The following is a 24936-nucleotide window of genomic DNA, read 5'->3' on the forward strand; positions in this document are numbered from 1 at the left end:
AGACAGATTACACTCTATATTGTCACGTGGGTAAGTTAGGCTGACTTCCTTGGCCTAGCTGGGCCAATTCTAAACTCTGCCTATCTGGCTGTTGGGCCTTGCGGCTTACAGCTTCATTTATTAAGCTTTATAACCTTCTTCTCTCTCCGTCCAGGCCTTTGGCCTGGACTAGCCTCTCCTTTTCTCTTTATTCCTACTTTTACCTACCAATTGTAAATAAACTCTGCAACCCGATGCTGACTTGGGTCTGATTTAATTACGGAATCAACCTTAAATTGTTGATTCCTGGCGGCCACATATTTTTAATATATATCTATAAATACCTAAATTTTCCCTCTTACATCTTTCAGAGGCATTGAGGATTGTCAAGAGAAAGGGCAATTTCCTCTTTAAAAATCTGTAACTCAGGGGCAGCTGGGTAGCTCAGTGGATTGAGAGCCAGGCCTAGAAACAGGAGGTCCTTGGTTCAAATCCGGCCTCAGCCACTTCCCAGCTGTGTGACCCTGGGCAAGTCACTTGACCCCCATTGCCCACCCTTACCACTCTTCCACCTTTGAGCCAATACACAAAAGTTAAGGGTTAAAAAAAAAAGAATTAAAAGAAAAATCTGTAACTCCACCTACCTATTCCCCTGCCCCACAAAGGCTTGCCTGCCCCATTGTCTCTGCTTCCTCCCTGCGGTTGCTCTCCTTGTTGCCACTGTGATTCGGTCCTTTTGGTACTGCCAAGTCTTTGGGACCCATTTAGGGTTTTCTTGGCAAAGATACTGGAGTGGTTTGCCATTTCCTTCTCTAGCTCACAGATGAGGAAACTGAGGCAAACAGGGTTAAATGCCCAGGGTCATAAAGCCAATAAGTGTCTTGAGGCCAGATCTGAACTCATAGAAAGGAGCCATCCTGATTCCAGGCCCAACATTGTCTACTGTACCACCTAGCTACTCTGCTGCTTTCCTGGTTAATCAGGAGAGAGCATCTGATTTCCAGCAGCCTCCTACAGATTATTCTGCAAAGCATTAATGACCCCCTTTTCTCCTTCTAGACCTACATCTACCTGATGTTGCCTTCACGGTGTCCACGCACACAGGTAGTCTTGGCCACGATGTCCAGATGCATTATTTCAATGTTAGCATTCTCCACAAAGTCGTCCGGGAACCCCCTCAGACTCTTGTACCAAGAGCTAGAACAGACCCTACAGGTCATCAAAGGGGGAAACTGAGACCCAGATCATGTTGCCCATGACTTGAGACTCTATCTACATCTGTATTCCTTTGCCTTCTTCTTTCCTCCTTTCTGTCCTTCTTTCATTTTTCCCTCCCTCCTTTTCTCCTTCCTTCTAGGAAATGGTTCCTGTTCTCTCTCTGCCTCTCAGTCTCTGCCTTTGCCTTTCGAAAAATAAACCAACCCTTATCTTCTGTCTTGGAATCGTTACTAAGAGTGGCTAGGTGGCCCACTGGATAAAGAGCCAAGCCTGGAGTTCAAATCTGACCTCAAATACTTCCTTGCTGTGTGACCCAGGGCAAGTCACTTAACCTCAACTGCAGAGTCTTTAGTATCTTTCTGCCTCAGGACCGATATTCAGTATCAGTTCTAAGACAGAAGGTAAGGGTTTTAAAAACAAACAAAAAAAGAGTGCTTAAAGGCTAGGCAACTGGGGACCCCAGGCCTGGGGCTCTCTCCCCTGTGCTATCTCTATTTCTAACACAGAAGAAAGTGGAGTGGCTGCCAGAACACTGATTTCTGAAAATGGCCTGAGGGCATCCCTCCTCTCCTCCTTTCCCATGTTTGTCTGCCCTTTGCCTTTCATCCTAACCTGTGCTCCTGGGATGGAAATCAGCCTGGTCTTTCAAATAAGCCTGAAGGTTCAGTGGGTTTCTAGTTTCTCCTGGAAATGCCCCATGTTCTGATTGTTTATTCTCTCTAGGAACCCCTCATGGGCGAGCCTGGCTCCTTGCCTAGGCCATGCCCAAGAGAGGCACTTTGTGAGTTATATATATTAAAGTTATATATATTAAAAATGGATTGGAAAGACTGCCTGCCCTTCGATCCAGCTATAGCATTGCTGGGTTGTACCCCAAAGAGATCACAGATAAACAGACTTGTACAAAAATATTTATAGCTGCGCTCTTTGTGGTGACAAAAAACTGGAAAATGAGGGCATGCCCTTCAATCAGGGAATGGCTAAACAAATTGTGGTATATGCTGGTGATGGAAAACTACTGTGCTCAAAGGAATAATAAACTGGAGGAATTCCATGCGAACTGGAAAGACCTCCAGGAATTGATGCAGAGTGAAAGGAGCAGAACCAGAAGAACATTGTACACAGAGACTGATATACTGTGGTAAAATCGAATGTAATGGACTTCTGTACTGGCAGCAATGCAATGACACAGGACAGCTCTCAGGGATTTATGGTAAAGATGCTACCCACATTCAGAGGAAGAACTGCAGGAGAGGAAACACAGAAGAAAAACAACTGCTTGAACACATGGGTTGATGCGGACATGGTTGGGGATGTAGACTCGAAACGACCACACCAATGCAACTATTGATCACACATGTTATAACTAGTGGAAATGTGTGTTGGATATGGGGGAAGTAGGGGGAGAGGTGAAGGGGAAAGTAAAAGCAAGAATCATGTAACCAGGGAAAATTTTTCTTAAAAAATAAAATATTTAAATCTAAAAAAAAAAAAATGGATTGGTGTGACAACAGCTAAACTTTAAGCTTTTTTCCATGGCCCGGATGACTGAGTCTATTGGGACCAAAGTTCTGTATTAGAATGCCACCTTGTAGATGGCAAAGTCTCTACAAGAACAATAACACTGATAAGACATTTAAGCATCATAAACAATTGTATGTATTTCAATAATAAGTCTATGTATGGAGGCTGTGTGACATCAAGGACAAAGAGCTGGGCTCTAGTCCAGGAGGCCATGGTCTTCCCTTCAAATCTAACCCACAATTGGCTGGGCAACACTGAGAAAAGCATTTCATCTCTCAGGACTCCAGGTGACTCTTTAGATTCTTTAGAGCTGTAACTCTAAGAGTGAGGGGCCAACCGGCACCTGTGGAGGAGTTGTCTCACATAGGCATTCCTTGTACCAATTAAATCGTGGGAGGAGTTTCTCTCCTCTCCTTCCCCTCTTCTCTCTGCATGGACACTGGTCTAGAAATGAATCTTCACATTTCTATGATGATTTATTTATAGTATCTAAAGCAGCCTCAATGATCATAATCACCCTAACTTAGGAAACTCCTGATGCCAAAGCCAGCCATTTCGATGCTCCTCTGTGCATCAAAGGAGGTGTATCAGACACTCATCAAGCACCACAGCCTTGGCTCTCAGCTCCTTGTCTCACACAGGAAATGGAGCTTTGGGTGCTGATGGCTCTCTTACTTTCATTTGATGAATTTCGGTTTCTAGTCTACAGTGATCGCTGGACTCGTCTCTCAAAATTGGAGGAAAAGCCTGTTTGCTCACATGGGAGGGCGGGGAAGGAAACCATCTCATTCAGCTCACATGAGGGAGTATCAAGGATGATAATCAACAGATGTTTTGCTGAAATATTCAAGTCCACTTTTTTTAACTTGTAGAAAATGTTCCTGGTTGCTCTGATTTCAAATAAAAAACAAAGGGCTTTGGTTTCATCATCCCAGAATTCCAATCTGCAGGGTTTATCTAAAGCCTAAAGAGAGGGTCCCAATGGAAGCAGTGTGGCCCCCCTAAGCTATTGTGTGTGGGTGTGCATGTGCCCATACAGGAGATAACAGGTCTCTAATTTACTGACCCTGCAAATGCTCAGTATACTCTGTACATATCTTCCAAAGAGACACTGTGGGGACCTGGGACAGGTATGAAATGACTCAAGAGTCTCCAGAGACTGTACTGTAATGCTGAGCAACTCTTGGGGAGCCTGGAAACTGGGGGTCAGATCCCAGCTGGGTCCCTAATGAGCTGAGGAGTGACCTTAGTTGAATAAGTTCTTTCCCCTCCCTCGACATATTTCCCTGGTTGTTAAGTGTGTGAGTGGGATGGGCATGAGGTGAACACTACCACCCTCTCAGCTCCAATATTTCACAAAACTTGGAGGAAGGCACAGCATAAACTAATCTTCCTAAGCTCGCCAATCCAGTGAAGATTGTCACACAGGAGGCAGGGAGGAATAGGCCCTTGCACTTGGGAGTCAGGAAGACCTAGGTTCAATTGCTGCCTCAGAAAGAACTGGGGCAAATCACACCATTTGTCTCAGCCTCAGTTTCCTCATCTGTAAAACAACATGGATAACAGCACCTAGAGTTGTTGTAAGGATCAAATGAGATAATGTGGTGTTAAGCACTCTAGAAATTTGAGATATCTTGAATATTTGCATAATCTCACAGTTTTTTTTTTCTGGTGAAAAACATTTTAAAACTCTTACCATGCTCTACAAGTTGTAGTTATTATCATTATCATTATTTTGTTGGAGACTTGGGAGCATTTAAGTCTGAAGGAGTGGGTCCACCAAAGACTGACTCAAACCACTTTTCCATGGGGCTTTCCATGGGGCTGGGCCACACCAAGATTCAATTAGTAAAAACAATCCTAATAAGGGTTGATGTTTCATGGCATTTTGAGGATTAAAATTTTTCATTTGATTTTTAATGATATCCTTTATTTTCCTATTATCTCACTTTCAAATATCTCCCTCAACAGCTGGCAAGCTATCCCTGGGAACAAAGAATAAACAAGAAAAATAAAAGGGAGTTCAGCAAAACTAACTAATACACCCACTGAATCTGCTTGTCCATACTGTATTCTCCCCACAACACCTACAAAGAAGGGGAAGATTTAAACTGGAAAGACTTCCAGGAATTGATGCAGAGTGAAAGGAGCAGAACCAGGAGAACATTGTACACAGAGACTGATACACTATGGTACAATCAAATGTAATGGACTTCTCTAGTAGCAGCAATGCAATGACCCAGGACAATTCTGAGGGATTTATGGGAAAGAATGCTACCCACATTCAGAGGAAGAACTGTGGGAGTAGAAATGCAGAAGAAAAACATGATCAATCACGTGATTTAACAGGTATATGATTGGAGAATTATGACTTTAAATGATCACTCTATTGCAAATATTGATAATATGGAAATAGGTTTTGAACAACAATACGCGTATAACCCAGTGGAATTGCTCGTCAACTCAGGGAGGGGGAAGAGAAGAGGGGAAAGAACACGAATCATGTAACCATGGAAAAATATTCGAAATTATTTAATTAATCAAAGAAGGGGGGATTAGGAAGCACATTTTCCCGCTCTTCACCCCACTAGTTGACCATTAAAATCTCACAGTGTTCAGGGGTATTTTGTTTACAAAGCTCCTTTCGTTCACATTGTTGTAGCACTCTGCATCAGTTGATATAGGTTACCCTATGTTTTTCTGAAATCGTCTTCTTTGCCACTTGTTACAGCAGAGTAACATTCTCTTACATTTATGGATTGAAATTTGTTCAGTTAATCCTCATTCAATAGGCATCTACTTTTGTTTCCAATTCTCTACTAAGACAAAATGCAACCAAGAATATTTTGGTGTATGGAGGACTTTCTTTGGGTTTCTGACCTCCTTAAGGTATATGCCTACCTTTGGGATCTCTGGTTCAAAGGCTGTGGTCATTTTAAACACCATTGTAGCCTAAATCCAAATTACATACTGAATGGTAAGACAAATTCACAACCCCACCCACAGGTTATTATGTGCCTATCTTTCTATAGCCTCTCCAAGCAATGGCTATTCCCTTCTTTTGCCTCTCTCTGTCAATTTTCCAGGGGAAGGTCCAAGCTCAGAATTGTTTTGATTTGCATTTTCTTACTATTAATGAATTGGAGAATTCCTTTGTATGGTCATTAATCATTATGTGAACTGTTAGTTCATATACTTCGAAAACTTTTCTATTGGGGAAAGGCACTTGGTATATTAGAGAGATTAGATGCAAAGATTCTTCCAATCAACAGCTTTCCTTCTTATTTGAGATGCATTTTTTACCTGATCTAAAATAATTTGATCAAAAAAATTTTACTTGATCAACAGATTTTTAGTTTCATGTAACTGAGATGATCAATTTTATTGAATGCTTGGAAAATCACAAAGTGATTTACATCCATTTAATTCTCACCATAATCTAGGAGGCAGAGTTTGGAACTTATCCCTATTTTAAAGGAGAGAAAATTTGAGGCAAACAGAGGTGACATGACTTGCCCAGATTTGCACAACTATTAAGTGTCTAAAGCTGATTTTGAACCTACATTGTCCAATTCTGAAATCAAGGCTGGAACAAAATTATTAAAAACAAACAAACAAACAAACAAAACAACCTTATTGAAGACAGAGTTGTTTTGTTGCAGTGACAAAGACCAGGAAACAAATTAGGTACCCACCAACAATCACCTTTTACATTCACGTGCTATTTTATATCTCTTTGATATAAGAAATGAAAAGAATACAAAGAATGGGAAAACATATCAGTTCAAACAAAGTAAAATAAACAAGCAGAACCAAGAGAGCAATATATACAATGTTTCCAACAATGTGAACAAAAAGGCAAAACAGCATTTTTAGCATGTGTGTAACACCTAGGCTAGGATCCAGTGAAGAGATGAAGACAAGTAATCTCTGTTCTTGCAGAGGTTGGGGGGATTATGGGTATGGGACACTGTACCTACCAACAAATATGACTGATACATTAGTTTACTTATTTTGGAGGGCCTTTTTTGTTATAAGGGATAGCTTGGTGGGGAGAAGGGGTGATATAGTAATAAATAAAAATTATAAACAAGTCTTAGTCATCATCTTCACTGCTACTAATGTGCTACTGAAAGAAGATAGAGAAAATCATGAAATGACATTTACTACGTCCACTACAAATTTAAGTTATTTCATCTTAGCAGGGCCCTCCCTGCTGCAAGGCAATTCTACTGAACATCCTTTATGAATGAATTATTACAAAAAAATTGAAATGAAAATGAAATGAAATTGAAATGAAACCCCCCCCAAAATGAAATGAAATGAAATAAAAATCCCCAAAAAACTTGCCAAAGCAGATCTTCCAAACTTTTCATCCCTCCTCAAATTTCCCATGGCTCCTCCTCTCAGCTGAAAACTTGCCTCACATTTCAATGAAAAAATTGAGCTCCCTCTTTTTCTTCTGTCCTCATCTATGCCTTCTGCATCCTCCTCCATCCCTGCTTCAAAAGAAGAGGTGGTTCTTTTCCTTGACAACTCCCCTCTTGGCACGTACAAGGGATCCCATTCCATCCTGTCTACTTGAGCACACTGCCCCCTATGTCTTCCCCACTCTCACTTATCTTCAGTCTCTCCCCTGTGTCATCTCTACTTATTTCAAATAGACTGGCTGCTATCTTACTGTATACACACATGCTAGAGTTTTTGCTATCCTCAAAAACTCCTAATTTGATCCATCCGTCCCCACTAGCTATTGTCACAAATGTCTCCTATTCCAGCTAAACATTACCTGCTCAAAGAGTTTATGTTGAGAAGGTTGTCTACACTAGATGCCTCTCTTCTCATTCTCTTCCTAAATCTAGTCTGGCTTCTAACCTCATCAACCCACTGCGGTTACTAATGATCTTTTAATCGACACATGAAAGGGCTTCTTCTTCATCTTCAGTCTTTTGGACCTCTCTGCAGCCTTAGACACTGCTGAACACCCTTTCCCTTGATACTCTTCTCTCCAGGTTTCTGTTATACTATTTAATCTATTCTCTGATCTCTCTGACAGCTCTTACTTAATCTCCTCTGCCAGATTTTCATTCAAGTCACTTGCTGACTATAGGTGCCCCATAGGCCTTTGGGACTGGGTCTTCTCTTCTCTTCTCCCTCTATACAATTTTGTTCATTAATCCCCTCATCTCTTATGTATTATCATGTCTATACTAATGATTCTTAATCTACTAATCCAGACTTAACTTCTCTGTTGACTTTTAATCTTGAATTTTCAAATGCCTATTGGAATTTGTATGATCCATAAGCTTCTTAAACTTGATATGTTCATATACCCAAAGAGCACTAAAAGATTGCCTGCCCTTTGATCCAGCCATACCATTGCTGGGTTTGTACCCCAAAGAGATCATAGGGAAAAAGACTTGTACAAAAATATTTATAGCTGCGCTCTTTGTGGTGACAAAAAACTGGAAAACTAGGGTATGCCCTTCAATTGGGGAATGGCTGAACAAATTGTGGTAACTGGTGGTGATGGAATACTATTGTGCTCAAAGGAATAATAAACTGGAGGAATTCCATGTGAACTGGAAGGACCTCCAGGAAGTGATGCAGAGTGAAAGGAGCAGAGCCAGAAGAAAATTGTACACAGAGATAGATACACTGTGGTAAAATCGAATGTAATGGATTTTTGTACTAGCAGCAATGCAATGACCGAGGACAATTCTGAGGGATTTATGGTAAAGACGCTACCCACATTCAGAGGAAGAACTACAGGAGTGGAAACACAGAAGAAAAACAACTGCTTGAACACATGGGTTGATGCGGACATGATTTGGGATGTAGACTCTTAATGACACCCTAGAACAATTATCAATCATATGGAAATAGGTCTTGATCGATGACACAAGAAGAAACCAGTGGAAATGCGTGTTGGCTAGGGGGGTGGGGGTGGGGGGAGAGAAAGCAAGAACATGAATCATGTAACCATGGGAAAAAACTTCCCCCCCAAAATTAATAAATAAATAACGGGGGAGGGGGCTTGATATGTTCAAAACTATACTATCTTTCCCCACAAACTTCCTTTTCTTGACTTCTCTATTACCATTAAGGGGACCACCACTCTCCCAATCATTCCAGTTGCCAACTTAGGCATCAACATGGATTCCTCAGTATATTTGATTTTATCTGTGTAACATCTCTTAAATATACCACTTTCTCTTCTCCGACACTGTCACCACCCTGGTGTAAGCCTTGGTCACCTTACGCCAGGATTATCACAATAGCCTACTGATGAGTCTGCTTACCTCAAGTCTCTCCCCACTCCAATCCAACCTCTACTCAGCCACCAAAGGGGTTTTCCCAAAGCTCAGGTCCAGTCCTGTCACCTCCCTACCCAGTAAATCCAGGGGCCCCTTACTAGCTATAGGATCAAATATAAAATCCTCTGCTTGGAGTCCAAAGTAGTTCCTAACATCTCTCTTTCCAGCCTTCTTACACTTTCTTTATACCCACATGCTCTGTGATCCAGTGACCCTGGCCTCTGTGTTGTTCCTGGAAAAAAATACGCCACCTCTGGACTCTGGATATTTTTACTGGCTAGTAAGCCCTGATGCGCTCACCCCTGCCTCCTGGCTTCCTTAACTTTGTTCAAGGTCCAACTAGAATTCCACCTTCTACAAGAAGCTTTCCCAGATCCCCTTTAAATGTCAGTGCCTTCTCTCTAAAATTAACTAAAATTTATCCTGAATATGTTCACATGCCGTCTCCCACCTTAGCCAGTGAGCTCCTTGAAGATGGGCCCCTATCTCTGGCCTTTCTTTGTATTCCTAGCATTCAGCTCAGTGTTGGACATAGATTGGATGCTTCATAAATGCTAACTGAATAGGAATGACTATTTTCTCCCATCAAAGCCACACTATGGAACTCAGATACAAAGCATTGTCTCTCATCTTCATAGCAGGAACCCTAAAAATATGTTTAACACAAACTCCTAATTTCTGGAGCCCCTTATGGGTTAACAAAGTATTTTTCCTTTACAACCCTGAGAAAGATGTATTTCATGTAATCTGTTGCCCAGTTTATGGAGGGGGAAACAAAGACTCTGTGAGGAAAAGCATACTCATGTGCACACAGTTGCTGAATATGATATTCAGGATGGAATATTATTGTGCTATAAGGAATGATGATCTGGCTGATTTCTATATGAACCTCAATGAAATGATGCAGAGCGAAATGAGCAGAACCAGGAGAATCAACTTTGCTACTAGTAGCAATGCAATAATCTAGGACCATAACGAGGGACTTAGGAGAAAGAATGCTATCCACTTCAAGAGAAAGAACTGTGGGAGTAGAAACGCAGAAGAAAAACACGTGACATCACTTATTTATATGGGTATAGGATTTGGAGTTTTGACTTTAAAAGATTGCTCTATAGCAAAAATGAATAATATGGAAATAGCTATCAAGTGATAACACTTGTACAACCCAGTGGAATTGCTTGTTGGCTCTGGGAGGGGGGAGGAAAGAGGGGAGGGACAAAAATGAATCATGGAAACATGGAAAACTATTTTTAAAATAAATAAAAATTGAAAAGATTTTTAAAAATGTTTTTAATGGTATTCAGGAACTAAACCTATATTCAGGTTCCTTATCACCAAGAGACTCATTAAGAAAGCCGAAAAACCCCAAAATCAAGCTTCCTTTTGCTGACGGAAGAGAATTTCTATGTTGTCACATGCCTTCTCCCTGAAAGGCCTTCTAAGCCAGAATTTGTGTGTGAACCTTTGCTACTTCCTGCCCTTACCCCTGGGGAAGGATGGAGGTCAACATTTCTGGCCACTTTCTTGCTCTGTATTTCCTCCCAGTTTCCTTTCCCCTACTCAAATTTTCCAGGTTCCAGAGCTGAAATGAGAGATGGATAGGAACTTTTCTCTGCTCCTTCTCTGATCTCAGAGCTCTGACAAGATTCTTTACAAGAAATGAAGAAAGATGTTGCCTTCTCCAAGGGAGAGGCAATCCTTCCTCAGAAAAATTTGAGACCTAAGGGTTCCAGTGGCTAGGGAGAAATGACAAATGGTAGAGTCTATGGAGAGGCAATGACACTTAGAGAATCTTAAAAAATTGGATTCTAAGATATTAGATGGCGAGCTGGATGGCACCTCAGAGGTCATCTATCTAATCCGAATGGCTTATTTTTCAGATGAGGGAACTAAGGACTAATATGATGAGGCAACTTGTCCAGTGCCACATAGGAGGTTAAGTATCAGAGTTGTGATTTGAATCCTGAACCTCTAGAATCCAATCTCCTCATTTTCTGGATAAGAAGACTGAGATCCCACTGGGGAAGCAACTTAAGGGTGACAAGAAAGTCTCCTGAGTCCCAGGTCCTAGTGTACTTTTAAGGATGGCTGGTCAGGCACAATTTTAACTTCATAGATCAATTCTAGACTTCCCTAGACAGCTATTTATAATAATACAATTTTTTTTGCTCATTTTTTTTTAAATTTTAAACCCTTAATTTCTGTGTATTGACTTATAGGTGGAAGAGTGGTAAGGGTAGGCAATGGGGGTCAAGTGACTTGCCCAGGGTCACACAGCTGGGAAGTGGCTGAGGCCGGGTTTGAACCTAGGACCTCCCGTCTCTAGGCCTGACTCTCACTCCACTGAGCTACCCAGCTGCCCCCAATACTCTTATTTTAAAGTTGAGGAAACTTGCCCCAAATCACACAGTTGGGCATTGATCCCAAGCCCCATGGTTCCTTCCCTAGGGCAGGGCTGGGGGCTCAGTTCTTCAGTCCCACAAGGGAGCCTCAAGAGCCTTTGGCCTAGCTGAGTGTTACTGGCACAGGTTCAAGCATCGAGTTAGTGACGTCCAGTTACTGCATAGTAACTTTCAAGTAGAGAGTCAGCATTTATAAACAGATTTAAGGGATAAACCCTAGATTGTGAGGATGATCTCATCTGGCAGGCCTTTTTTGCCAAAAGCCACAGCTGGAATCATGCTAACTGGTCCTCTTCAAGTCCTGGGGATCTTGGACCCCAAGAGGAACTCGAGGAGAAGCAGATGACAGTGATAAGGTCTGCATGGTCCTGGCGTGCTCCAAGAGAGGCTGAAACAAGCCTTCTGGACTCTGGGGTTAGAGGGAAAAGTTCGCCAAATCAGCAAGATCTGCCTGTCAACAAGATTAGAAGTGCTGAGCTACAACACCAAGCCGGGGAATCTGGGAGCCAGTCAGAGGCATTGGGAGGTCCTTGGCCTCAGCTGAGCCAAAGATGGCTATCAGCAGGCGTCAGCGACATGCTCGGCCTTCGTCATCCTGCCCTGTCTCAGAGGTGACATCCTAGTATCAGCAACGAAGCTGGCCACGTGGGCTTCTCCGCCACCTGACAACATGGAGGCCCAGCTGTGCAATAACATGAGGCTAGAGGTGTGCATGGGTGTCTCAGCATTGTGCGATCTTCTAAAGAGTTACTCGTTTCTCAGACTTACACGTATGACGATGGGTACGCCCCTTCATTTCTTCTCTGAAAAGGGAGCGATCCCTGTGACTCCTTATTGGCCATTTTACATTCCCGTGTTATGCCTAACTCAGACATTCTTAGTGTCTGGGTCTTCCCTGGATCTGACATCCTCTGTTCTAAGGCTCTTCCTCAACTCGGCCATTCCAAATTCTTACATGCTATGGCTTTATACCTCGGGACAGGGCAGAGAGCAGTGGGTTCAAAGAGAGAAACGGGGAACAGATTAGAGGGAGGAATGGCTCTGGGGACATCGTGCCCTTTGTGCGGGGCTCTGCTCCAGGGCCACTTGGTACCCCAGGCCTTTCCTGATTCTTCCAGTTACGACCTCTCCCTAGTGCAAACATTTGGTAACTTTCCTCTTTCAGAATACAGAACTTCTCAGTTGGAATGGAGTCCAGAGGCCTTCTAGTCTGACGCAAACTTGAATGTCCCTCCTCCCAGCACCCCTAAGAGGTCCTCATCCAGCTCCAACTTAAAGACCTCCAGGGAGCCGGTGTCACCTCCCAGAGCAGCCCAGTGCCTAAGGGGAGGCAAAGAAATTGTTCCCAACAAAGCTTAAAATTTCCTCTTAATACCTTCCCCCCTGCCCCTCCTTTCCCTCTGTCTCTGTCTGTCTGTCTCTCTCCTCCCCCTACTTCCCACCCCCATCCCCCACCATCCTCCCTCCTGTCTTTCTGCCCTTTCTTGGCTCTGTCTCCTTCTCTCCACGCCTGTGTCTCTCTTAACTAAAGCGACCTGGCCTCCGTCTTCCTTCTCTCCCCCGTCTCACATCTTTCAGAACCTGAGAAATTCCCTTTCTCACCCATCTCTTGCGTCACACACACGGGGGTATGAAAAACACCCCTTGGCCTCTGTGGGGCTTGCACTAGGGGGAGAAGGGAGTGTTGCTCTCAGCACTGGAGGTGTGGCTGCTGCATCCCTGAGGAGGGAGGTGCTGGTTTCTGTCAAAAGGGCCAAAGGCCCAAGTCCAAGAGGATTTTCCAGGGGCTTGGGAAACTGGGGGAACAACAACGGAGGTAGGGTCAGCAGAGGAATCAATTAGCATCACTCAAAAATCCTTCATCCAAGGTCCACTGGCCCAGGACAGGAGGTAGTGGTGGTTCCGTTTTAAGGAATGGTCAGAAGGTCAGAACTGAAAGATTCAGCATCAAATGTCAATTCTACTTAAGTCTCCTTTGTCCAAACACTCACTGACCTCAGTTTCATTATCTGTAAAATGGGAGATGGGTTAGAGCAGGGGTCGGCAACCTTTTTGGCCGTGAGAGCCATAAACGCCACCTTTTTTTAAAATGTCATTTCGTGAGAGCCGTACAGTGCTCACAGTGCGGCTCCTGTAACAGCGACTGAAAAAACAATGGACTCTATGGCTCCTGCAGAAAGAGCCCTATCTGGCCCTCAAAAGAGCCAGATATGGCTCGAGAGCCATACGTTGCCGACCCCTGGGCTAGAAAGATGGATCTCCAAGGTTTCCTTTCTAGTTTTAAAAGCCTCTGGCCCAACCTCTACCCTCAAGGGGGCTTCCAATTTAAGGGGAAACAGGAAAAAGGAAAAAATGGCACGTGAGCTTAGACAAAAATGTGCCCACATTGAGGGATAACTAGGGGTTTGCCTCATCTGGAGGGCCCTCCAGAGCCTTCAGTGTACACAGGCTTCGGCATAACCTGATGCAGATTAAGGGAAGCCAAAAGAACTCGGAGACATGCTTGAAATAAGGATACTCATATGCGAGAGGGAGAAGAATGGGAACAATGAGGATTATGCCAGGGTCGAAATAGGCTAAATGACTTGTTCAGGGTCACCAAGGGAATAAGTGTCAGGAACAGGATTTGAATTCAAGTCTTTCCGACTCCAGGCTGAGCACTAAAATCTCATTCCATAGCACCTACCTCCTAGGGTTGTCATGAGATCAAATTTGTTCAATACTTAGCAAAATGCCCAGTGCATAGCAGGCACTTAATACACGTTTCCTTCTACCCACTTGCTCTGCCATTAGTCGCTCCAGGGAAAAAGTAAACCAAGTCTAAGTTCCAGACTGCAGCACCTCTTTGGGAAGGAGCCTCAGAGGTCAAACTTGGCCTGGACTCAACAAGAGACCCAGCATCCCCAGCCCACAATCCCGCAGGGCAGCACCTCTGGGCAGCTCCAAGGATGGTGAATGGCACCAACCCTCACCCCACTGCTAGGTCACAGAGCGCCATCATGGTTCTGACTCCTGCCCCACACATTCAGAAAGAATCTTTCCCCACTGAGAGAAACAAGAGGTCTTACTGGACTTTACAACCTGGAGGGGTCACCTGAAAGGTGTTTTCACTTGCTAGTCAGAAAGGAACAAGAGGGAGCAGAGCAGGACATCCATCAAAGGTGGCCAAGAGGGCCAGATCTCGGCCACACCTGAGCACCTGGTGGAGGGTTTCAGGCTAGTGAAGCGATGGATGGAACAGTCTAAGGAGAAATCGTGTGCCATGCAAAGTCATATGCTCAATCTCTGACTCTTGGCCAGCTGTCATGGTCAAGGTGGGTCGAGCCAAAAAGTGTACATGGGTTGGTCAAGCCAGCATTCGTGTCAAGCAGAGAAATGTTGTCAACATACCCTCCTGGGACCCTTCTCCCTCTGGCTCGACTTACGGAATCTCTATACACAGGTACATATGATATACATATAATACATGCCCCTACATATATACACACATATGATGCATTAAAGTTTCATGGCATGTTACAGTTAAGATGAATAACATCCATAGAACACTCAAAGATTTGATGCCCTAGTATAGACTCTCATTACCCCACACCTGGCCTAATGCAATAGCTCATGGGGGCAGGGAGTCTGCCCACCTCAGGTCTCTTCCCCACTCCAGTCCACCCGCCATTTGGTTTAGCCACCAAAGTGATTTTCCCAAAGCTCAGATCTGATCCTGTCGACTCTCTACTTGATAAACTCCAGGGGCTCCCCAAGGCCTCCAGGAGCAAATCCAAAATGCTCTGTTTGGCCTTCAAAGCCCTTCATGACTAGTCCTCTCCTCCCTTTCCAGTCTTCTTACACCTTGCTCCAAGACATATACTCTTTAGTCCAATGACAAGGACCTCCGTGGCTTCCTTGAAGTCCCAGCTAAAAGTCCGCCTTCTATAGGAAGTCTTCTCCAATCCCCCTTAACTCCAGGACCTTCCCTCTCTTCATTAGTTCCTACTTATCTGGTATGTACATAGCTGTCTCCATGTTCCTCCCCTCATTAGATGTTAAGTACCTTAAGGGCAAGGCCTTTCTTTTGCCTCTTTTTGTATCCCAAGTGCTTAGCACAGTGACCGGCACATAGTTAGAACTTAATAAATGTTTACTGATTGCTAGATATATATTATTAACTCATTTGGTCCTCACAATAACCCTGAGAAGTAGGTACAACTATTCTCTTTTCTATGGATGAGGAAACTGAGGCTGGGAAAGGTTAAGTGACTTGCCTAAGGTCACACTGAAGTAATACACTGCTTCCTGACTCCAGGTCTCGTGCTCTACCCACTAAGCTAGGCTGACTCCCAATTATATAAATCTTCATTATACACAGTACGAAACTAATGTATTCTCGGACCATCTATTACATGTTTAAAAGAGGCTATACAGTAGGACTAAATATATCTCAAACAAAACTTATTCTCTTTTCCCCAAACCTAGCCATCCTTCCTAACTTCCCTTCTGTCTTACTGTCCAAGATACCACCATCCTTCCTGACCCTCTGACTGTCAAGGTCAACCCTCTCCACCTACTCCTGCCCCACTCACCCTCCCATCTCCAATCAATTGTCATTCTGATCTCTCCCTTCCTTCCTCTCCCACAGCAACACGGTAACTCAGGCTGACTTCACCTTTCACCTGGACCATTGAAACAGCCTCCTCCCTGGTCTCTCACAATTCCAGTGTTTACACATAACCATGGAAGTTATTCTCTAACTTTCAAATCTGACCATGACTTGCCCTTCCTCAATAAACTCCAGTGGCTCCCTATTACTGCCAGGATCAGATAGATAGGCACTATTTGAAACCTGACCTGCCTCTCAGTCAATCTTACTGGACCGTACAACATGGAGAGTTTCACCAGAGGCCTTGTCTTGGTCAATTCTTGATGGCAGGAATCTCTCCTTAAAGATCTGAGCATGGCACCTAAATGCCTTCACCACCCAGCTTCAGTCTTCTTTCCTTCTTCATATACTCTTTGGGTCGGTCTAGTCAAAAGGATCACCTTGCTGTTCTTCCACCTACCACCTCCATGCTCTTGCCCAGGCCTGTCCCACTTCTACCTAGAATGTTCCTACTCTTCCTCTTCACCCCTAAGAATGCTTAATTCCCTTTAAGTATTAGCTCAAGTACCCCTCCCTCTGTGAGACCCTGACCCCCTCCCCCAGCTGCTAGGGCTCCTCTGCAAAAATCATCTCCCATCACCTCTAGATCTTGTCATTTATGTCCATGTTTTCTCTCCTGACTGATGGCGAGCTCCTTGAGGACAGGATGATTTGGCTTTGTCTTTGTATTCCCAGTGCCTAGCACAGAGCCTAAAATGTCGGCCTAAGGACTGGACTTTTCCATGTCATTCCAGGTCTAGAGACTTCCCAGGTGAAGAAATTCCCTCTATTGATGCAGGCTGGCCCATTCTCAGCCACACATAGCCTCAGAGTTAAGTGACATTGAACCACTACAGGTCAGAGGTAGGACTGGAACCCGGTCCTTCCTGGGCCAAAGGCTGCACATTTGCTCCTACATCACAGAGACACCTGATAAATCCCTGGTCACCTTGAACAGCAACTCCCTCCTCTTCTGTCATCTGGCTCACAGTTGCCACCCTGGCAGGGAGCCCACCCCTAATTCCAGACCTCCACAGAGTACCTCCTAGAATTTCATGTTAAACAGATCCACCTGGAGGCAGACAGCCTAGTTGCACTTGCTGTGTGACCCTGGGCAAGTCACTGAGGGTCTCTGGCCTTGATTTCCTCATCTATCAAACGAGAGGATTAGACTCCTTTATTTGCACGTTGGCTCCCCTATTAGATTGTAAGCTCCTTGAGAGCAGGGACTATCTTTTGCCTCTTTTTGTATCCCCAGCCCTTAGAATGGTGACTGACACCTAGTAGGCACTTAATAAATGTTTATTTACTAAAAAACTGACTAGATGGCCTCAAATGGTCGCTTCCTGCTCTAGATGAAAAAGCCCATGATCTTTAGGCTCTCAGCAACAATGTAATCCTGGGTAAGTAAAACTCCAAGCCTCAGTTTCCCAATGTGTAAAATGGTGGTCATACCCTTGTGAGGCCTAAAAGTATGACATCAACCAACTAACAGACCAATCGATGGTTGATCACTAAGGCCCAGATGAATCCCTCATTGTGTGCTTGGCTCTGGGATACAAAGATAACTCAGACAGTCCCTGCCCTCAGGCTACTGACAGTCTAACCAAGGAATCAAGATTTCAGTGCTATTTTAGACATACATGTCCTCTGGCAGTTGTGGAGGATGGGTTGTAGAGGCAGAGAGGCCAGTGGGCTGCTGGGATGATGAGGGCCTGACCTAGCATGGTGCCTCTGGAATTGGAGAAGGGGTAGATGGGAGCTGGCCTTATCTATCTCCCTACAGCCAATCTCTGCTGCCAGTGGACACCCAGGAAAGCTGGGACTGTTTCACTATTTCCCATGTGGCCCAATGGGCCAACTGCTTGACGAGGCCACAGTGACAGAGTGAAAGCCCAGGGGTGCACAGATGAGGAGATACTGGGAAGACAACAGCTGCCTGGGGTCAAAACGTGGAGGGGAAAACAGCCCCTCCACTGTATAGGAAGCTTGGTCAAAGGGCCTCAGGATATCAGAGGGGAAGTGAAGGGAAGCAAAGGAAAGAGGAGAAGTTCAGAGAGATGGCAGAGTTCAGCCTTGAACCCAGATCATCTGACTCCTGAGTTTGAAGTTTTCAGGCCATGATGTCCTTGGAGTCAGAATGGGCCGAATTCTCTTTGGTTTACTATGGTTCCTAAGGCAGAAAAGGATGGAGGCAAGGGGAAGATCTTGGTGTCCAAATGGGAAAAGTTTAGTTCCCAAAATTCGCTTCTATGGAAGAGACTTTAGCAATCATCCTGTCTAACTCTTTTAATTGAACAAATGAGGAAAACTTAGGCTTCAAAAGAGCCGACGTGCCTCCGGTCAAACAGTTTATAACTGGAAGAACTGCGCCTCAAGCTCAGGTCTTGTGACGCCATGGTGCAGGGCTATTCTCACTAGTCCAAGTCCAGTCCTTGGTTCCTTCCATTTGTCAAAAGAAAAGGGATGCCACATTAATGAAACACATTCCAAAAGCAGACGGCACGCAAAAGGCATGCATCCCATCTCAGCCTGATTTCTGTGCGATGGAAGAAATCCTGAGCCTGGGGTGGAAAATTACCATATCAGGAAGAAAAATTCTTGGCCGGGTCTTTGGGGTATGAGGCCAAGACCCATAAGCATTTCTTCCTTTCCTGTCTCTGCCCTAACGATGCCTGTTCCATTCATCCAACCGACATTTACTCAGCACCAACAATGTGCAAAACCCTATGCTCAGGCTAGGGGAAAGTATACGGTTAGCTAAGGCTATATAGAGTCCCTGCCTTCTTGAAGTCAAAGTTCTTCAGAGCTTGCCAGAGAACATTATAAAAAATCAAAATGGTGCCCAATAGAATACTTCAGGTGGAATATCGAGATACTCAATCCTGTTAGAGCAGGCTAAGTACTCAATCACCAGGAAGGCCCTCCTGACTCTTGGGAGGAAGATGATGCCGCCACATGATCAGAGGTCCCCCTTTCCTCTTGAACCCTGTCATGACCAGTCCCCAGCAAAGCCCCAACTGTGCCATCCATTGAGTACTTACATTCAGAGCGTTCTTGGCAGCTTCTGCTTCTGATCGACTATCAAAACTGACAAAGCCGACAGGCTGAAAGAAGAACAGAGAGATGGGCAGGGTCAGAGCTGGTGAACTATGGGCCAGTGGAGACCAGAGTCTAGGTACCAGGAGGTAGGACTTGGCAGTGAAGGAGGTGAAAAGAGCTTCTGAGAAAGCACTGCCCACCCACAAGACATGGTTCCTTCACTAGGACAAGCTTCTCATTCAATTTTATTTTTAAAGTATTGATTTTCAAGTTGTTGTTCAGCTGGTTCAGTCCTGTCTGGCTCTTTGTGACTCCATTTGGGGTTATCTTGGCCAAGACACTGGAGTGGTTTGCCATTGCCTTCATTTTACAGATGAAGGGTAAAAATAAGGCAAAAAAATCTAGTCAACCATTTGTGGCCAGGCGATGGGGGGAAGGCCCCGCTGTTAGGCTTCTAAAGTCATAATTAGGAAAATGAGGGAATGGCAGAACAAATTGTGGTATCTGTTGGTGATGGAATACTATTGTGCTCAAAGGAATAATAAACTGGAGGAATTCCATGTGAACTGGAAAGACCTCCAGAAATTGATGCAGAGTGAAAGGAGCAGAGCCAGAAGAACACTGTACACAGATACACTGTGGTAAAATAGAATGTCATGGACTTCTGTACTAGCAGCAATGCAAGGATCCAGGACAATTCTGAGGGACTTATGAGAAAGAAATGTGCTGTCCACATCCAGAGAAAGAACTGTGGGAGCAGAAACAGAGAAGAAAAACAACTGCTTGATCACATGGTTCAATGGGGATATTATTGGGGATGCAGACTCTAAATGACCACCCCAGTGCAACTATCAGTAATATGGAAATAGGTCTTGATCAATGATACATGTAAAACCCAGTGGAATTGCGCAGTGGCTACAGGGGTGTGGGGTGTGGGTGTGGGGGTGAGGGTTTGGGGGAAAAGGAAAGAGGGAAAGGACATGAATCATGTAACCATGGAAAAATAGTCTAAAAATGAAAAACAAAAAACGAAAAAAAAAAAGTCACAATTAGTCATTCATTCAATTCACCAAGTGCTTGGGCAAGTCACTTCCTGTCATTGGAGCAGGCTCCTTCTCTAATCTAGCTGAGGATCTAAGAGGGAGTTCAGCTCAAGAGAAAAGAGTTCAGATTCCAAGCCAGGTTTTTCTGTGGAGGCTAATACATGGACCACTGGCTGTGCCGAGGGGCAGGCACCCAGGGGAGACTCAGCATCTCTCCGACTGTGTGCGTGCTAGGACTGTTGAGAAATGAGGCGGCCCCTTGCCCCACATTCTGCCCCAACCCACCTCTGGTCTGGTGGGCTAGAGGCCTGAGAGGAGGGGAAGGAAAGGAAAGGAATTCACTGTCTAGCGTATTTTTGGTGGCCCATCCATCCTGTCTCCAGAGAGGAAAAGCTGCCCTCTTAATTCCTGGGCATGTTTTGGAGATGCCTCAAAGCCCAAACACCCCCTATCAAGCTGGGCCATAGAGAGGCTCTTACCTGCTTTGATGTCAGCTTTATTAGGGAACCTTCATAGCCCTGAAAAGAGAGAAGGAGAAGGAGACAGCAGATCAGTGACTATCCACAGCAGGAGAGCACCCACCTGGCACCTGCACATGGGTGCCCAGTAAGATGTGGCCACAAAGCACAGTCGTTCAGGAGCTGAGCTGGCAGCACCCTTTGGGGCAGTGAGTCCAGCCCTCCACTTGACAGAGGAGGAAACTGAGGCAAGGTCCCCTGGCTAAGTCACAGAGAAGCACCAGCTCAAATACAGGCCTCCTGAGACCCCAGCAGCCCAGTTCCCTTCCTACACCAAACCAGTCACATGAGATCTTCTTTGCTCCCTTCTCTACTCTCCTCAAAGTCTCCCAACAACACCTGCACATGGGCCCAGGGCTTTGGTGATCTTTTTCTTGCCTTTTTTGTAAACAACAAAACCTTTTAAAATAACTTTTAAATTTTGATTTTGACAGTCCTTAGCAAAGCAGACAGAGAGGATTGTCTCCAATTGGCTCCTGGGGTTATTCTGCCCCAGGGGATGGCGACCTGGGGAGGGAGGGCAGAAGGATGGAAACACTGGGAAGGAATCAAGGATTCAAGATCTCTAGACCTTGGAGGCCATCTAATCCTGTCCATTCGTTTTGCAGATATGGAAACTGAGGCCTGGAAAAGTTAGGTGTTTTCAAAGGATTATAGATTCAGAGCTAGAAGGGATCAGAGTAAGATTTGAACCTGAGTCCTCTGAGTCTTCTTTCTGCTGTGAAGCTATCCCAAGACCTCACTGGGTCGCCAAAGGCCAGGATCAGATGCGGTCGCCTGATTTCTAGTCAGTCTTGAGCACTCACAGCCTCATCTCCGTTAGATTTTCCCCAAGAATATGGTTCTGGGTGAGACTTTGGCAAGAGTGGCAGAGGAAACACCGCTTGTGTCCTGGAACTCCCCAGCGCCCCCAGCCCCAGCTCTGGAGGGCCTGGCGGGTACACTGGGCAGCCTCCTTCCTCTCTGTCCTCCTCAGAGCTTGTCTCATCACATCTGCTGCTTGCTGGCTCCCCCCATTAGACTGGGAACTCCAAGCGGGCAGGGTCCCTCTTCTGACTCTTTTTGTATTCCCCCCAGCACTAGGCACAGTGCCGGACACATTGAGCTGCTTAACAAACATTCACTGAGTAGTGACTGACCACCCCCTGGTCCTGGGGTGAGAGAGGGAGTCTGTGAGGCAGTGCTAAGGAATGCATGGAAGCACCAGGCTCTCCTGGGAGGGGCGATCCTGCTTGGACATGGGATAGCGGAGGAGGAGCAGGAGGAGGGAACCTAAAAGGGCACTCCTGGGTGGAGAGGCAACCTGGGGGAGTGGGGAAGGCCAGCCTCCAAGCCAACAAGTGTGCTGGGGCCAAGTCCTGCCTCTGGCTATATGTCTTTGGGCAAGGGGGCTCTCTGCCGGGCTGCATGGGGGAGGAACTGGCCCATATCATATCACTTGGACACCTCTCTTCCATTCGCCACCAAGAATACGTATCAGAGCCTCAGGCCCTTCCCCTCCAGCACCAGCTTCTCCCATAAGTGGCCCAGGTCAAGCCCAAAGGCCTCTCTCCAGTCCCAACCTCATCGGGCAGTCACATGTACCAAGAAAGCAGCCCCACCTTCTCTGCCATGACAGCATTCCCATGGGTAGAACCCAGCCCAAAGGGACTGGTGCACCCCAATCTCTCAATCCCCACTTAGCTCAACCTTCCCGATCTCTCACCCCCATCCGTCTCAGTCCTGCCTAAAACTCCCAAGTCTCAGTTCAACTCTGCCCTTCTCCTGTCTCTTCGGCTCAGGTCCCCTCCAACTCCAGTCTATCTCAAGTACTCATCAGAGATGGCAACTCTGAGAAGGACACTGCCCTCCTCAAGAACCTCTACTGGCTCCCTATCACCTCCTGGTTCCAGCCTACTTTTTGAGGCTTATTACACATTACTGTCCTTCGCATACTCAATGGACAGGGTAAAGTGGCCTTGGTGCTATTTCCTCATCTCCTGGTCTTGTCCTCAAATGCTCTCCTTCCTCCCCTTGGCCTCTTGGAGAGTCTGATCTTCTTTAAAGTCTTCTTCACCCTCCTCCCCCTGAGGTTGGTGTCTCTCCCCATATGCCCCTCTAAACATTGAATGTACCCATGCCCATGCCTGTCCTGGCAGAATGGAAGTTCTCTGTGGACAGGGACTTTCATACTTTTCTTTCTAGCACCAAGCACAGTGGCTGGCACACAGTAAGGAGCTTAACGTTCAATAAAGAATCAGAACTGATAGGTCAACCTTCTAATGTTGAGGCAGCAGAGAACCATGGAAAGAAAGCTGGATTAGGAGCCAAGTAAGTCTGAATCTCACTCTGCTTCTTTCTGTGTCTAACTCTGGGTAAATAACTCCCCCTCTCTGGGCTTCAGTTTCTCCCTCTGCAAAAGGAAGAGGCTGTGCTAGAGGTCCTTTCTAGCTCCAGGAACCTCTGTCCTCTCTGAGTCTCAGTTTCCCCTTCTGTAAAATGTGGCAGATGTGAAGATGTTCTCACTTTCTCCCACATACACTCTTGCCTCAGTTTCCACCTCTGTAAAAGATCAGACTAGATGGTTTGTGAGGACCTTCTAGCTCCAGAGGGAGCTCCTATGAGGCTAACTGACTCCTGGCTCTGGTGTCACTCTCCCTCTAGAGCCTACAGCAGCCTCTTTGGCTCTGAAATATAGCAGGAACAAAATGATTTTGAATGTTCCACCCTATTGTTTCTCATCTGGTTTACATGGGCAATGCTAGAAGCACATCCTTTCTTCTATCTCCTACTCAGAGAGAGGGAGAGATTATTTCCTGGGAGGCAGGAGCAAGGCAGAAACTCCCTGGCTCTGGTATCTTGCTGACTCACTCCCTGCATGTGCATCAGGGAAAGAATCTTTCCAGGACAACCTTCCCTCTCCCAGCCCCAACTTAGGGAAGCAAAGAAAGCATCAAGCCAAACTTTACAAGATCAACAGGATACAGTGGTATAAAGGAGGAGAATATATTTTTTCATCCAGCTTCCTTATAGAACATCCAGGGAAACTGAGGCCCAGAGGAAAATTGATCTGCTCAGCATCACACAGGTGATAAATGGCAGAACCGGGTTTTGTTTGGGGTCTTTGACTCAACTAAATGGGGGAGCAAAGGGGGTAGGGTCTCTGCTAGGTAGCCTACCCCATTTATAAGGACAGTTCAAGAGGCAGAAGAACATAAGAGCCTGAGGCATACCTTAAAAGGTCTGAAGAGCAGATAAAGCTCCCGAGGCTTGATATCCAGAGGGAGGCCACTGACAAAGAGGGTCCGGACCTGGGGGAGAAAGAAGGAGAAAGAAGGTCATCAGGGTGAGGCCCAGAAACCAAAGACAAAACCTACCCCAGGCAGAAAACTTCCTCCCAGTTTGGTTAGAGCAAAGGAACCTAACTGCTCCCAGTAAGAGCAAGATTAACCCAGCAGTAGTCTAAATGTCCGGGGCCCCAGGCCAGCAATGGACCCCTGGCAATGAACCCAGGGGAGTCGGTCGGATTTTGGCTTAGGGAACATAAAAAATATAGGCTACAGAAATGCGTGTTGGCTATGGCGGGGGGGGGGGGGAGAAAAAGAACATGAATCATGTAACCATGGAAATTTTTTCTAAAAAATTTAAAAAATTAAAATAAAATAAAATNGGGGGGGGGGGGGGGGGAGAAAAAGAACATGAATCATGTAACCATGGAAATTTTTTCTAAAAAATTTAAAAAAAAGAATTCACTCAGGATTTCAAGACCCAGTTCTGTTACTTGCTAGTTTTGTGACCTTGGGTGAGTCATTTTGACCCCTCAGAACCTTAGTTTCCCTATCCATAAGATGGAGATAATAATAGTTTTTAACCCCAGCTAGGCATTGTGGGTTTGGTGTGGAGATCAAAGAAGGTAGTTTATGTAAAGAGCTTTGTAAAGCAGTATTGGAAACACAAGCTATGAGTCCTCTCTATGTGTTACACAAACATAAAGTATAATTATTATTCTTATTCCATGACATCCTACCCTAGTTGACTACCTTGCTGCCTTCTCACAGCCCTGGCATATACCCTGGAGGCAGATCGAGATCGGCGCCCACCCCGAGTCCGGTTTGCTAGGAGCCTTTCTTCTACCTACCATGGATTATTTTCCATGCCCGACACCCACTGCCAGACCCTTGATCTGCTTCTGGTGGTGAGGAATGGGCGGGCGTGTGTGCGTGTTTCTACATGTTTATGTGAAAACATTCCCTTTGGAGATGCTTTCAAGTAGCTGACATGATC

General features: G+C 45.3%; 1 protein-coding gene across 2 annotated transcripts in view; it reads right to left on the reverse strand.

Moving 5' to 3' along the window:
• The window catches only part of RBPMS (RNA binding protein, mRNA processing factor), a 157650-nt gene that overhangs the window by 66376 nt on the left and 66338 nt on the right, over window positions 1-24936 (reverse strand). For both annotated transcript variants that reach the window (XM_044681283.1, XM_044681282.1), the window contains exons 2-4: window positions 23886-23963; window positions 20635-20673; window positions 19115-19177 (exon numbers count right to left, since the gene is read on the reverse strand). In XM_044681283.1, the coding sequence (XP_044537218.1) occupies window positions 19115-19177; window positions 20635-20673; window positions 23886-23963 (180 nt within the window). The remainder of the gene's footprint in view (window positions 1-19114; window positions 19178-20634; window positions 20674-23885; window positions 23964-24936) is intronic.

The sequence above is a fragment of the Gracilinanus agilis genome, chromosome 6, assembly GCF_016433145.1.
Source record: "Gracilinanus agilis isolate LMUSP501 chromosome 6, AgileGrace, whole genome shotgun sequence".
Classification (NCBI taxonomy): Eukaryota; Metazoa; Chordata; class Mammalia; order Didelphimorphia; family Didelphidae; genus Gracilinanus; species Gracilinanus agilis.